Raw genomic sequence first — 16,219 nt, 5'->3', positions numbered from 1 at the left:
CTACAGAAAACATTTAAACTTGTTTTTAAATATGGTCCTGTTAAAGGACAACATTTTATCACATATTCTTAATTCCATAAAATCTATTATGAATACAGTATTTTCCTGAATCAAGATCAGTCAAAACTGGAGGGCCACCAACGAAAAAAATATTCAATCTATTTTTGTTCCAGTTTAACTCTTGCAGTAATTTAAAACCAAGTTAGTATCTGTTTGGGATGTTTTAGAAAGGTTAAGTCTGGATTTGTTTCTGACCGTACTGCTTAACCAAACAAATCCGGTGTTGTGGGTACAGCTGAACTGTGCCTTTCTTTCCACTCCCCCCACACCCTTCCAATCAAATTAATCATTTTGATTGAATGTTTGTTTATTATCTTTAATATCTTGTTTATCTTGTTTATTATCTTTAATACCCTGTGAAATATACTGATTGTAAAAAATAAAAATAAATAAAAAAAATCTAAGTTATTAAGTGTTATCTAAGCTACTTGTTGCACTGTCAGCTAAAATAAATCACATTTTTCAAGGGATTCTCTATCACCCTTCTACAAAAAATAAATCACATTTCCCTTTACTTTTTTCTACCCTCTGTTTAAAACTTTTATTTTGTGGTTCTGATATGTCACTGTTTTTATAACTTCAAGAAAGCACCTTGAGTTTAAAAATTTATATTGCTATAATCTCTGTACAGAGAGACTTAAAATTTCTGTATTAACCATCTTTTACACTGTTTTCTTATTATCTCCCTTCAAGGTAATCCTTTTTACAGTGGGTATGGCTTTTCAATGTCTGCGTCAAAACACATTTGCACAAAGAAATAAAAGCCAAACTCACAAACTTACAAATGACAAGAAGAAAGGTCTTGTTTCCCAGCTTGCTTTCCAGCGTGCTTTCCTGCAAAATCCTTTGAAAGGCTAAATGGCCTTTTCAGTCCAAGCACTAATCTGCAGAGCTGTATCAGTATGTTCGAATGTAATGAGATCCCAGTAAACAGATGCACTCTGTGTCTACACACTGAGCCTAGTTTAAGAGCAGCTTATTTTCAGTCACTTTCAGGCAGCTAAAAGAAGATGTGAAAAAATACTTTAACTGAAATGAGAATGTCTGTGCAAGGATTTGCACTACCTTGGTGAGACATTCACAAATTTGCATGTGAACAAAGCTTAAGTCATGCAGAGAGCTCTTCCACAACCCAGATTCCCACTACCTTGTCCATACTCTCCTTTTCTGGCTCCCTTTCTTGACTGAGGTTAAACAAAGCCAACTTTTTCCGATACTGCTGTATACATCCTCACCAATCTTTAAGAGAAAACATAAATCTTGTATTTGTGTCTAGTTGAAGAATTTTTGTGGTCTTGTTCCATGTTAAATGATGTCCAGACTTTCTGTGTCCTAAATTCAGTATGAGTTTCACAGCTTTTTAGTTAGGAAACAGATTTTGTGATCTAGACTAAACTCTACTGACTTCAAGGGTTTTCTCCAGTAAGTATCCCAGGAAAAGTCCATGGGCATGGCAACCATAGGCTGATGAAGAGTGTTACTCTTTCATTACTCCCACTCTTGAGTAGTGAAACCAGATCCCTGTTTCTTACAACAAAAGATGAATAAAATGCATAAATAGAAAGGTTTGTTAAAACAGAATAAAATAAATTGTTGTTCAGAAAAAGTAAATGAAATTAAGCACCTCAACCAACTCTAATTAAATTGAATATGCCACCATGACTATTGTTGATATACCACCTTCATGACCACTGATGCTTAGCCAAACAGAAAATGAAACTTGGCTCAAGTCAAGGGAAAAAAACAACAGCATTATTGCTCCACAGTTTTCTGCTGTTTGACACATGGTTTGTATTGTAGGTGCAGTCAAATCCCTTATGAAACCCTTTGCAAGCTGGTAAATAAACGTTAGCTACAGAAAGTAAGGTTGATTTATACAAATGGCAAAACTCTTTCAGGTTTTGTGTTGATTCTGTATTTCAAACAACCTGGAAGTATAGAATGAAATAATTAGAGTTGCTGCTTTGAACAAGTAATCAATGCCATTTGTTTTCTGATTACACATTTACTGGTTCATAATTAGAATAAAAATAAATCATGCCTCAGGGCAAAGTAACTCACTGGAAGAGAGTCTTCCTCTCAGATTTTTTTCCCTCATCTCCCTTCAAAAGCAGGTCTGGAATCAGTATATATACTTTTACTGTGCTCAAGAAGTAAGAAACTGTAATATTTGAGAAACTGCAGCACAGAAATCTGACCTATTCTTTTAGACTCCTACACTATTATCATTATTATTTATTAAAATTATTATATTTTTACATTTATATGTTATAACTTTGTGTCTTTCGGATGCTTATGTGTGTAGAGGATTTCTGAAGAACATCAGAAGATTATCCATTGGACAAATAGCTCTGTCACTGTTATTTTAGCTTGCCTGGATTTTTTTTTTTTTTTCCCCAGGGACATGGGACGATTTTCACATAACAATGAACTGAAGCTTCATCTTTCAAGAAATCTCAATTGCAGAGAGTAAACCCAATTAAGACCAAACCTCTTGGTCTCTGCAGAAGCCTGAGGACTGGAGGAGAATCTGTAATACCACTGTCATCCTCAACAGAAATTTGCAGCAACTTTGCATATGACTGATAAAATGGTGCCACCAGTGCTAATTATCTCACTGTCACAAAACAAAACAAAACAAAACAAAAGAACAACAACAACAAAAAAAAAAAACACAAATCATGGCATGAAAGAAGTAGATTTCTACCGAGAAATCTCCATCTTTCCTTTCCTTTTGTTAATGCATTTCTAGCCATGTTATTAGCAAATCTTTCTGCAGCATGAGACAGATTTCTTTTTTCTCTCTGTTTTGTCGAGAGACATGATCAGGCAAAACATTTAAATAAGGGTGAAAACTTAAGGTATGTGAATAATGCCACTGCCTGGAGCAAGGCCAGTATTTCAGGAGGACAGCAGAGATTTGAACTTTACACCTTTTTGCGTGCATATCTCACAGATGAATCTATTTACCTAGTGGATTGTTTCTCTTTAAACAAAAAGAAAAACAAAATGCACTGTGCATTTGTCACTGTTGGTTTGCATAATTCTAGGAAATGATTTTAAAGTCAACAACTATGAAATGAATTTTCAATCCAGCACAGAAATTATGAGGAAAAATAATTTTCTCTCATTTCTGAAGTGCCCTGCTCTGTCAAGGGTGTCATCCATGTCATATTCCCACTTCAACAGCGATGAGAAATGTTTACACACAGATCAAGCCACTTGCTCAACTTTTCTGGTGTGGTTTATGTTAAGTACAGAAGAAGGCACCAAACTAGTAATCCCTGAAAGCATCCTTCTGATGAGTCAGATAGAGCTGTTAGCAAAACTCTAGTCACTCATTATCAGGCTTTTAACTCCATGTAGTGCAGCTGTGTGAAAAGAATTGAGTGAATTTTAATACTTCTCCCATCCTGAGTTACTTGAGCTTTGTACTCAAGCAGCACTTGGAACAGGACAATGATAACTTTGATACTCCATTCCTTTTCAGATATTTTGCCACCATTCTTTTCAACCCAACAGCATAAACATTATCTTACACATAAGAACAACCGAGACTATTTTAAATTTAAAAATAACTGGGCATATCTTCAACTCCTCAGCTTTCTGTCACCAATCATATTATATATTTATATGCCAGATATTCTGCACATAAAATAGATTACTACAAGGCTGACTTTTAATTTCCTTAATTAATTTCATTGTGAAGGCATGTTTGAAACCACTTTATTCAAGGATTCCTCCAAGGTAACCATTTAACAGCTAAGTAACCTTTAATTACTTTGCTGTAATGATACACATCTAGACAGATATTGTTATACTGTGACATCTGATCACTTTAACCTAAAGGTAGTTATTAGTACTCCCATGCAAAATTCATTATGGATCATATTTCATTAATAGAGTGTATTGTGCTCTCGTCTGATTATGTACTTGTGAACGTTTATTAACATATCTCCCTGAGTGTGACCACGTTGCTACTCAAAGGAATCCATAGATTTTCATAAATGAGGTAGTATTTTTAAATTAAAATATATGCAATCATACAAGGTAAAAGTTATATGACAGCTCTTTTGGAACTGCTTGATGCATACACTGAAAAGGAAGAGAGTTGCTTAGGACTGGGCAATGTATATAGCTATGATTAGTTGTAAAGTATTTGAGAAAATGATTAAAATGCAAATTTATGCTGCATTGCAAGAATTGCTAGCTGTGATTTATATCACTACAGGTGAGAAGGCAGTCCAGACTTGTAGATGACTGCAGATGTACACAAATTAGAATAGATTAGATGACATAACAAGTCACCACCACTTCTAACATGCATGAATTCATCATGATACATTTATTTGTTCTGTGCACTATTTCTTTTTATCTAAATTTTCCAGTGGTGACTGTTTTTTCATCCAGTGGGTTCCTCACATTCTTTTCTGACTCACTGACCTAAAGAAAAAACACATTTTTTAAAAACAAAATTTACTTCTGGGAATAAATAAAAACAACCATATGTGAATTGTCTATTACAAATAATTCAGAAGCTGAAAGAGAAAAAAAAAATTTTCTTTGATTGGCTTTGTTTGAGTTCTCAAGTAATGTTGGAAAGTTACTCGCCCTTTTCCAATGAAATGAGTGACTTAGGAAATAACTAATTTACTCAGAGTCCACAGAGGCACGTACAAGTTTGAGGTATATATTTCTTCTGAGTCAGGTCATAGTCACTAAATTATTTGTCTTACATAAACGAGGGAGAGGTGAAGGAAGGAACAGAAGGGCACAGTACATTTCTCTCACAGGAATGGTATTTAAGGGAAGATACAGAGATTCAGTCTGGTTTATACTCAAGAGCTCAAAGAGGAGCCAGCACGTTTCCAAACAGACTTACTGATTGCCACAAACAGAAAGCAAGTTGATACAAACTATGTAAGCTAGAACTGAGAACGAATGGAAGCGTAAATATTTCTCCCCAATGACTACAAGAAGTTTTATTCTTAGATCTGTAGGACAGAAAGAACTGCTGTGATCCCTTAGAACGATTTCCAACATCACATAAGCAGTAGGCATATGGGACTAGCACAAATATTTAAAACACTGCCTGTTTCATTACTATTCTTAATAGTTACTATTCTTAATCTACCACAGTCTTCCAACAGTAAATTGATTAACTATTTATGGCAAAATATAGAAGTACTGATGTATAAGAAAAATGATTATTAAGGCCATGCGCTCTCTATTTGCCTGTTATTTCTAGATAATTTAATGCACAGTTCCACGTTCCTCCCCTGCACAAAATACAATCTGCCACCCATGACCTCTTCCTAAAACTGGATTTTCTTCCTAGTGACAAGTACTATTGCAGCAATCAAGCACTCATTCCTGTACTGGGACTCATATTCCCATAAAAACACTGTTTAAAGAAGGATGAAGTATTTTTCTCTCCTGTCAGACTTTTAGGATCTTGAAATACCTGATTGCTAATCTATGTCATCTTATGCTAGCAAAACACATGATGAAAAATGATGAAAGATTGTGTACCAACAAAAAACGTTTTCCTTATGTTTTTAAAGGTATTTTGAAAAGTTAAAAAGTGATATGTTTAATCTGCTCTTGTTTTGCAGGGATCCTCTTGCAGCCATGTTCTCCATAAGTATGGCATATATGAGATTTTTATTCATTATCTCATATAGATTCTCTCCTCAAAAAGAAAAGTTCTAATCATTAATCAAAGCATCAGTCTTTACCATTATTTTCCTCCTGAACTGTGAAATAGTGGTATTTTATGATTTGAACTTATTTCAATAGTAACAAATTTTAGATGTTCTTTCTATTACATGGGGCAGAGAAGAAACTCAGTTTCCAAATCTTGTAAAGGCAAGAAGACATCTGGAAAATATTATCAAAACATTTTCACATAAATATGAGTCTGTCCATAAAAATGGAGATGGTCAAGACTAGAAAGAGAAGAAAAGTTATTTATACTATTCCACCAGGCAACCACTGGAAATACCTATGCACTGCCATTTACTCACAGAAATAGTAGCTTCACCTGCAGTTGTTCTGCTTTTTATCAAAGGAGAAATAAGACTAAATCACTGTAGAGAAGCCAATTTTGTCATGCCAAATGCAGCTGTTGATGAAAGGAAGAGATGTAAAGGGTTCTTGGAAGCACACAAAGTGGGCCTCCCATTGTTGGAAAGCTACTTTTTCTTTCCTGAATCTGTTTGAAAGGTTGCTTTTAAATCCATTAAATCCAAGATGAGTGTTCTCATCTTTCCTTTGGGGAAATGCTCCCTTTCTGTGTATTCTGACCAGCTGAGACTCTTATAGCCAGATACAACATCAGGAGGAGGTTTGGGGGAAAAGCTTGGGCATGAACAAGCTCAGCCATTGTGGCTGAGCAGGCTGCACCACTGCCAAGCACAGCCTGCCCCGTCCTATCCAGGGACTGACCTCAAGCCTGTCACTGTGCATGCATACCATTAAGCACACACGCACTGTGAATATGCAGAAAGGATAAATATGAGACTGGTCTGAAAGCATGAAAATGGACAATGTTTTCAGCGATGCTGTTTAAAAGGTACATGCAAATTCTGTGAGCTGAATGTATCCCACAGCCTGTAAAAATCAAGTCTGAAAAGCACTTCACTATACATCAGCTCTCATAAAATTTTAGATACAGTCCAGAGAAGTCGATTAATGTCAACAGGCTCCTTGTTAGATCCTTTCATCTGATTATTTACTATATGCTCTTGTTAGTTTGTGGTTGTGCTTTTCACAGCTCCATGGTCTATATGTGGAGCATCATGCACAGCTGAAATCTGCTGCATTGTGATCTTGATTGTTTAAAGCCTGGTTGACAAGATGTTTGCATTGAGCTACAAACACAATACAGTCACTTCCTTCAGCTGCAGAAATCCTACTTAAAATGGGTTTCTTCTCCATGAGGTCAGGCCCTGTCAAATGGAATTTTGTGACATGGATCCCACAATGAAAAATGTTGCTTTGACGCTGACTTATCCAAATCTGTGCTTGGTAACGCCCTCTTTCAGTTTTGCTTCCTCCTGAATCTCTAAATCAAGAAATAATTCTATTTATAAACAATTTCCTTAATTAAGGCTGTCTACAATGTATACTAGGTTTCTATTGGTTTTATTTTTTTATTTTTCCCAACAGATGGTGGTTTGTTATTTTTTTTCTCCCCCATGTTGGTTGAGAGATCAAAGAATTCAGCCATACTTGTCTTTTTATTTCAGGAGGTGTGCGGATGAAATTTTACATATGTTGCACGACTGTGAAGTTGGGTTTTCAATTGTTACTTTAACAAGAGTCAAATGTTGAGCTTCTGTTCTACTAGAAACACTATAGGCTCTGTGATGAATGCACATAATACTACCACCAAGAAAACTGGATCTACATCTTAATCTGGTTGCCATCTCTCTAAATATTACAATGTAAGTTTGTAATGAATTAGGAAATTGTATTATCTTATGAGGTATTACTTTAAATGAGGTAACCATGTGCCAATGGAAATATTTACATTCTGGAAATGAATAATTAATCATAACATCCTTTAACTGATAGAAGAAATAATTAACATCCAAGTGCAAATAGTGGATGTATTCTCAGCTTCTCTGGTAGTGATCACAAAAACTAATATTTTTAAAACAGCCATTTTTTTTATTTTATTTTTTTTCTATGACTATATAAATGAGCAAATGTCTGTCTTCGTTACATTTCTATATGTCATTCAGGACTTCACTGAAGACAACTGTTACGTGGAAATAAACACCCCCGATTTAAAAATAAAATAAAAATTAGGCCAAGATCCTAAGAGTTCCTTAAACATGAACCATGCATTATCTGAACATATTTGAAGTTATCTATCCTTTCTGTGATACGGTTTTAGGGAATGGACTCATAAAGAAGGTTGGTACACGTGGTATACAAGTGAAAATCCACTCGGCAGTCTTGCATGTGCACGTGTACACACTCCACTCAGTGAATTTCCTTCCGTGGAGGCCTCTTTCTATCTCCGTTTTTTTTTTTTTTTCCCTCCCCTTTAGCAGCATAAACAAAAGTTTTCCCACAGCTCTGAGACTCATTTCTTTGAACCTAATGAATATGTCGACTGGCTTTAGTTTCCCATTCATGGAAGTCACTCAGCTGTGGCATACTGTATACAGTTCTCCACTGTAATCAACCAGCATTTGTCAGCAACAGAAGGCCAAAAGCAATGTACATTGGGGGAACAATGGTCTTCTCAGTTATCTCAGTGGAAGCGTGCTAGCGCATAGATTGCACTCATTAGGAGGCAAGGGGTTCAAAATCGACACTACACTTCATGCTAGACTCTTTTTGCACTGAAATAATCTAAAAGTTTCTCTGTTACTTTGTGTGAAGGATTTTTTTTCCTTCCTTTTACGTACTGGAGGAGAATACACAGGTTCTCACTATTACAAAATTTAATTTTATGGCATTGCTTGTCTCTAATGATCAGGCCAGATCCACAGAAACACTGATGCTCTCTCTACAGACCGTATTCTTACCAATTCTTTTTCATTTTAGGGAAGTTTTCAATTAAAACCAAACTGCAGAGTGCCAGAACATCACCTGTGGAGTGACTTTCATTTACATTTTCTTTAAAACATGTACAAAGTAATATGGATCTGATAGGTTTTGCTTGTTTGTTTGTTTGTTTGTTTTTATCTGAAAAAGAAAGCAAGTCTGCCTTAGCAATTTGGATATATTTATCAAGTCCTAAACAAAAGTTAGTTGCTGAATAGTTGAACTGATCAGACTTGAATAATAATAGGGCGTTCATTAGTGTTTTCTGCTATGCAGAAATGGCCCTTGCAATTGTATATTTCATGTCTTTGTTCTGCGTCTCTTCATATCTTACACCTCCCCTCTGTATGAGAGTAAAGAACTGTGCTTCCATTTTGACTAAGCCAATTAAGTCTGTAGACTGAGGAATAAAGATGAAGAAATAAAATAGCCAAACACAGTGCTTTGACTTGTGATAGTTTTAAAACTTGATTTCATTTCCTGCATGTAAATGTTCAACTTATAAATCTCAGACTGAACCTCAGACATAATTACTGATTTTCTGTCACTTTAGACATAAATAGATTCCAAATTGGTTAGGTGTAATTATGAAATATGCAAGGGCAGAACTGAATGCATTAAATGCATTAAACAACTGAAAACCTAAGGTGTTCACATTTCCTGTCAATGATTAAAGCATGACCCCTTTGCTAAATACTCCCCCCCAAAGGTATTAGTACTGTATCTGAATTTTTAGATACTGAACCAGGTCCTTTGCATGTATATGATTTTGAGTAGCCCTATTCTTACAAATGTACTTTTTTGTTGCTAAATTGAAAACAAAATGAATCAGCTGGTTGTCAAATATTCAGCTGCCATAAAGGCACATCCTTCTTAATTGACTACGTCAAGAAAATGAACACAGGCTGCAAATTTAAATGATTATACTTTTAACTGTGTGGTTTACACCAAAAGTTTACTATGTATTATAATTTGCATTGGAAAATAAATCCCTATCTTGTTAAAACAGGATACAAAAAAGAAAAATAAATCTCAACATTTTTCTCTTCAGTATCTCACTTTGCTCAGGATGAAACCTCAGTAGTAGCTGTGTAGCTTAACAGGGAGGGGTAGGAAAGATGTCAGCCATTGCTACCACGTGAGCTATTCAGTTTAGAGAAGTTTACCTCATAAATTAAACTATTCCAACAGTTGAATTAACATACAAAACCTTATAATTCTATTTGAAAAGATCTACTCTGGAAATAAGTTTTTATTGGAATTATCTTTTGGTTCAGGATGACAGAATGAAGTTTTGAAAAATCTGAGTTTTATTAACTTTTCTTTTAGCAACCAAGGGTTCAAAATACAACTAAAGTCAAAAGTGATCTGCAATGCATTCGAAGACAGGCCTTCATAAATAATAGGCCTTAACCACCAACCTGATTCATATTTGTTTACAAAGAGGTTTATGGAGTTTTTCAAAAAGTCTTTTAAATGGGAATCAAATTACCTCTTCGTGTTGACCTTCTACATCTGTAACTTTATCACAAGATAATATCATGTAACAAGAGGTGCCATTTGGGACACAGCACTCAGTCTGTAAGAAATACATACTGTGCAATGGTGCTTTAAAATGTGTAGAGCTTCCAACAACATATCCTTATGGAAATGGTTGTCAAACCTTGCCAGAGAAAATGACAAAGGATTATCATGATCTCTGTCCCCTCCCTGTACTCCTGCAGTAAATACTGTCTTCGGGTCATTGGAAAGTTCCCTTGAAAGTTCCATATCCTTTCCCAACCAATCATACAGTGAATTATGGCTTGGAATAAGAATCATATGCTATACATAGCTACATATAGCTGCATATACATATACTATATACTTCTTACATGCTAGGAAGCACATGCTACAGCTATGCCAAGATTTATTCTTTTTGACAGTGGAGGTAAATTGTACATGTGTGAAAAGCCTGATTCTACGCAAAGAGTTTTCATACAGGGTAGCATAATGGTCTGGAAATCAATATAATATGGAGCAACAGAAGTGATGGTTTGCAGATCCAGCAGACTCCAGAGAAATCAAGCCCCTTTATTTTGTGATTTTGGCCACTGACCCTGAGAGATGCCTGGACAGATGTGTGCCTAATGCTGACTGCCCTATTACTTACCAACTTTTGCAAACCTGAACCACCACTACAGCAAAAAATTTGAGTATCTGTAATTTTCCAATATAGCACAAACCATTATGAAATGTTTTCCTTTTTTTTTTTTTTTTTTAATGCTTTAAGAAGTGCTTACACTATACATAAGCCAGAGATCTGGCTCTTCAGGTTTTATTTTCATGTAATATACTAACTGGATCTATATTAGTCTGAAAGGTACAAGCATCTCTGAACTAAAATAGGCTGCTACTGCCTGCAGAGTAGATATTCCTTTATTGGCATTTCTCTGTGATTACAGTCATGCTTAGACCTGGTATGTCACAAATAATTGTATCAAATAATTCCTATATCACAATGCTATATCCTCATCACAAATGAAGATCATCCTTTAGCAATCTCCCTTCCCTTCTTATTTTCTATAAATATTTGATAAGCATATAAAACTACATAAAGGTACAATTAATTAGAAGGGAAGCCAATTAGCCTGAATTGATTCTTAACTTAAACTATCATTTTCTCAAATGTTTCATTTAAAAACCACTGTTCAGAATCTTAACTGATGTAAACTGACACAGCTTTGCTGTCTTCAATGAAGTTAGGCCAATTTATGCCACATCTGCTGCTAGTGAAGTCAATGTTTCACCCTGGATTTTATATTAGATAATGAAACACAACATGTTTTCTACCAACAGTAGCACTGGTCCTTCAAGTAATGGGTTCCTTCAAAGTCATTCTTTAAGGAAAAAAAAATAAAAAAAAATCTCCCCCAAAAGCTTTTCCATCACTATATACATAAATAAGTATAATATACACATACTTATATACAGACAGACAGATAAAAAGGCAGATACATAAATGTATAAAACAGGATGTCCATTACTTAGAAAATGCACTCTAGACCTCTTCTAATGTGAAGTACAGAAGAGGAAAAAAAAATGAAGAAGGTATAATTCAGCAAAATTTTATGAGTTGAACTAAAGATGTTTAAAATACACAGAGACCGGAAAAAGCAAATATGTTACAGGTGGTAGCATTATATAACTTCATATGCAATAACTTAATGTTTTATGTACATCATAAATCTGAACTAAGCTTAGAGCTTCTTTATTGATTAAGAATGAGAAATAACCTGCAAGTAAAGTGATCCCAGATCTTTTAAGTTCATCCAGTTAAAAATGAGTTTTAATCTGTTGGACAATGACAAGAAATTTGGAATTAGGAGACAATAAAAGAAGCTGGGTTAGTTCTTCAGACAGCGTCTATTGATTTACCTCTGTTGAAGAAACCCTAATGTATTCCTGCTGAAGATCTGGCAAACAGTTTAGTACAGCTCTTTGCAGTGCCTGTCTCGAGTGTTAAAAAAAAAAAAAAAAAAAAAAAAAAAAGGCACTCTCTATACTTCCACCTGTACATAAGGGTTAAGTAAATGGAAAATCCTGTTCTTTCCTTAAACAGGACTGTTCTTTGCATGTTCATACAAACTACCCCACAGGCAACCCTGGGGAAATGGAACAGGGCTGCTTCCCCCTGCTCAGGCACACACAGGCAGGTGCATTTTGCATCCTGTTGTGATTTTCTAGTGGGTTTAATGCACCTATGTGTCTCCCTGCAGTTGGATGTGTTTCTTTCAAGCACAGATCTGACTTGTGTAATTTTGCAACTGTAAAGACAACATTCCTACACATTCAATCCTGTTTCCTCAGAAGTCAGTGGGAGCAGAACATGGTTCTACTAATTGCTTTCTTGTATTTTGTACTACTCAATTGTAGTAATTGCTTTCTTGTGCTATATTGCGTTATCTAGACAGAATGCCACTTGTTGCCTAACAAGCCCCTGAAGCTGGTGTAGGTGTCTGTGTTAGGTCATCTCACATAAATTCAGGGATGTACATTGTATTCATTTGCATATGAACCAGTTTACCCTATTCAGTGAAAGGTACAAATATAGACTCTGCAGTGGATGATCTCAAGGTTTAAATTAGGTTCTCCTCAGGTATTTTGTGCATATACACATGCTATGTTCTCTCTAAATATGTTCTTTCCTGCTTACTCATGCCTTACGTGCTTAAAGTCTATTCAAACTTTAGCTTTATTCTTCTCTCTAAATACTGTGGTTATTCACTCCCACATCTGGAATGGATTTAAGTACAGATTAGTCTGCTTTACTCCTTAGAATGTGGTGTAATTCACAACATATTACACTGTATACATTTGTGCAGATCATTTTTAATCAGATGCACAGCATGCTGTTCATATCCTTTTACCTTTTTATTATTATTTCTCATACTGTACTTCATCAAACTCAATTAGATCTGCCTAGTTTCATCACTAGAAATGGTTTTCTTCAAGTATGGAATGGGGCTGTAATATGCTGCTTCATATCGAAGAGATATTCAACAGATTTAACAATTCATATTCCCATTATTTTATGACTGTCACACAAAGCAATTTATTTCCTTTCCCAGTCATAAGAATTGTACCATATTCCTGCCCTCTGCAGCTTGCTCCAATTGCTTCTAGTGTCTTCTCTATCACTTCCCACTCTTTTCTTTAAATTTCATTTTTTCCATCTTCAGTTTGACACACACTAATTTCCACTCCTCCACCAGACTCGGACAGGTGGGTTCCATTCCGCCACCACATAAACAAGCAGTCTTATTAGACAGTAGGTACATTCCCTTACTATTCCCCTAATCAGTTCACATTTACCTCTTTAAGTGCTTGAAAATAAACAAGCAGATGGTGAAGTCAGCTAATTTTCCACAAGTGTTGTGGCAGAAAATGAATCTTCAGGAAATGTTTTAGATGGCAATTTTTAAACTCAAAATCAACCCTTTGCTTTCACTTTTACTCTTTACCTTTTTTAGAATGTTAGGGAGGTATAAACTATACACAATACAGAAGCAGCGGCCCTTTGACACGTCCAGTGCTGCTGTCTGACATGACCACATAAACCAGCTGGCTCTTATGGATGCAGAGTGTAGGCTGAGGCGTTAACATCGTATCCCCCCGTTCTTTATGTCTCTAATAGCTGCTGTCAATCAAGCACCCTCTTCTTCCCTCTGCTTCTGCAGAAGACACACTGAAACTCCTGAAATTCCTGGCTAGGCTGTTGATGTAAGCTCTAGCTAAGAGAAAGACAGTCCAGGCTGTTTTTCATTGCAAACTTAATTAATTCATTTACTTGTCCAATTATCACCTTTGTAAGGGACAGGACATAGACTATCACATTTGTCAAAGCACGAGAGTAGGTGGGTACTAGTGCCTCCTCTTTGCCCCAGCTTCTCTCTGCACAGTAAGAACTGGACCGAGAAGGTAATGACTCTTCCTACACAATCATTCAGAGGATAGAGAAACTTGTGCTAATGAAGGGAAAGTTAAGGGTGATTTCACTCATAGCTTAAACATGAAAGGGAAATCAGAAGCTATCAGTGACCATGTCAGTCCAGATGTACATTATCCTTTCCCTGGTTTGCAAAGCTGAAACAATGGTTCATGAGAATGATTCGGGCACATGGGGGCTAACAAACTTACTGCATAAATGACCAAAAAGAAAAAAGCAATTATTTAGATTTTGTTGATAGTTATGGACTGATAAAAGGAAGCTAAAACAAACATCCTCTTTCAGCTCCAGGGCCAAACACATCATTGACTCAAGTCTTTCAAAACATTGAATGTTAAACCAAGGTTGGATCCGGCCTCTCATCTCTGATCATCCTTTCTATAAATCCTTCATAAAGTGTGTGTTGGTTTTATGGCACAGTCATAAAACAGCCACATGTAGAAGTAAATGACCTCATACCAGCTATCTCTCTGCAGATAGATTCACTTGGCAGATAGCCAAGGTTTGATTGACACACATCTTACGGAACTAGAGTTAATTAATATGTCTACCAATTCCCAAATGGATCTCAGGAAACAGAGAATCTGTTTAATGCAGTAAGCAATGACATACTGTGTATGGTCAAGAGACAATCACTAATTGCCAAGAATGCATTCTGGAATAAAGCATTAATGAATATATATATAAAAAAAATAATAAAATGAAAAATAAAAAAATAAAAACCCTTCTACTTTGCAGCTCCTTTATTCCTTCAAAACCTTATGTTTAGAACATTAAAAAGACTCATATTTCAAATATCAAAAGACATTTTTATAGAGAAAAATGGTTTCCAGACTATAAAGTCAACACTCAAAATGTCTGCTAATTTTTCTAGGAGAAGAAATTCTGATTTTTAAATAACAGAGTTCTCATTCATTTAACAGTGGTGTCTTTCTATTCAGAGAAATCTGAAAACCTGAATTGCAAAACCATAAGGTAAGTTGAAAGAACTGTTCTTCAGAGAACACAGAAGCTACAAGTAACATAACTATGGATTCACCAATAAAACATATCCTTAAATGAAGTAAGTGAGTGCTGAAAACACATCAAGAGTCTGGCTGCTAAACTGAAACAGTCCATGGAGCAACTTAGGTTAGCTGGACTGGAAGTACAATAAAGTGGATTTACTGATATTAAGTACTCAGATTAATAGGAAAATAAAAGTTTTGCTTTTCTGGAAAAAAAAAAAAAGATTGAAATTAAATCAACTGCAGGAGCACAAAGACATTCTAGTCTAATCTGCAGCCAGGAGGAAAATCAGCATGGCCCTATTGCTTTCTGTGGGTGATACTGTTTTTCACAGAAGACCATGCTTATGTAGTTATGACAATCACTGAAAAAATATTACAAGAGCTATGCCATCCCTTCTGCAGTACTAAGCAAAAGTCAGAAAAAAAAAAAAAAAAAAAGAGATTAAAATAAATGTGGAAAAGAGAGGAAAAATTATTCACTTTTCACAAAAAAAAAAAAAGTAAGGAAACAAAACATAGGTCACATATGAAAACATGTTGACGTGTTAGGACAAATCTGAGAAGTGGGATTTATGAAGGCGTAGCACAATTTTAATTCCCAGCTGGGAGAAAGCTGCCATGGTGTCAGACTGTACTCTGTAGTAGGAGACTAAAGGACAAAGTTGGCCTCAGAATAAATGCACAGGCTGAACTACGAACGAGGCAGAATGGGCTCATTGGTATTTACTTAAGAGCCAGGCGGAAGGGATGCCGTGTGGGAGAGAAAAGCACAGATCTGGTTGTGATTTATCAATCAGCACCAGAGTCTGGTGAGAGCAGGTCCTACCAGATCCATTCATTGAGCTGCAGAAAAGAGTGAGAGTATTCTGGCAGAGGGCTCATGGCTGAACACCAAAAAAGATTAAACAAGAAATATTGTTTTAAGATAATTTACCTCAGGATGGCTTCCAACTTCAATATATGTGCACACTGGATGAAAAGCCCCAGTTCCACAGGCGTACAAGTGGGTTTGGTTATAAGTCTTGAGCACCTTGATGAAATTAGCACATTCTCTCTGCAAAGAAAAGGAAAAAAAAAAAAAAAAAAAAGCATCCTTGAA

General features: G+C 35.7%; 1 protein-coding gene across 6 annotated transcripts in view; it reads right to left on the bottom strand.

Annotated features, from left to right (window-relative positions):
- Positions 1-16,219, bottom strand: part of SEMA3A (semaphorin 3A) — a 328,521-nt gene that overhangs the window by 83,089 nt on the left and 229,213 nt on the right. For all 6 annotated transcript variants that reach the window (XM_050713415.1, XM_035549396.2, XM_035549395.2 and 3 more), the window contains one exon: positions 16,055-16,174. In XM_050713415.1, coding sequence (XP_050569372.1) covers positions 16,055-16,174 — 120 coding nt within the window. The remainder of the gene's footprint in view (positions 1-16,054; positions 16,175-16,219) is intronic.

Source organism: Cygnus atratus, chromosome 1, assembly GCF_013377495.2.
Source record: "Cygnus atratus isolate AKBS03 ecotype Queensland, Australia chromosome 1, CAtr_DNAZoo_HiC_assembly, whole genome shotgun sequence".
NCBI lineage: Eukaryota > Metazoa > Chordata > Aves > Anseriformes > Anatidae > Cygnus > Cygnus atratus.
Note: the sequence above shows the minus strand (reverse complement) of the source record. Positions and strands in the feature narration are given on the sequence as shown.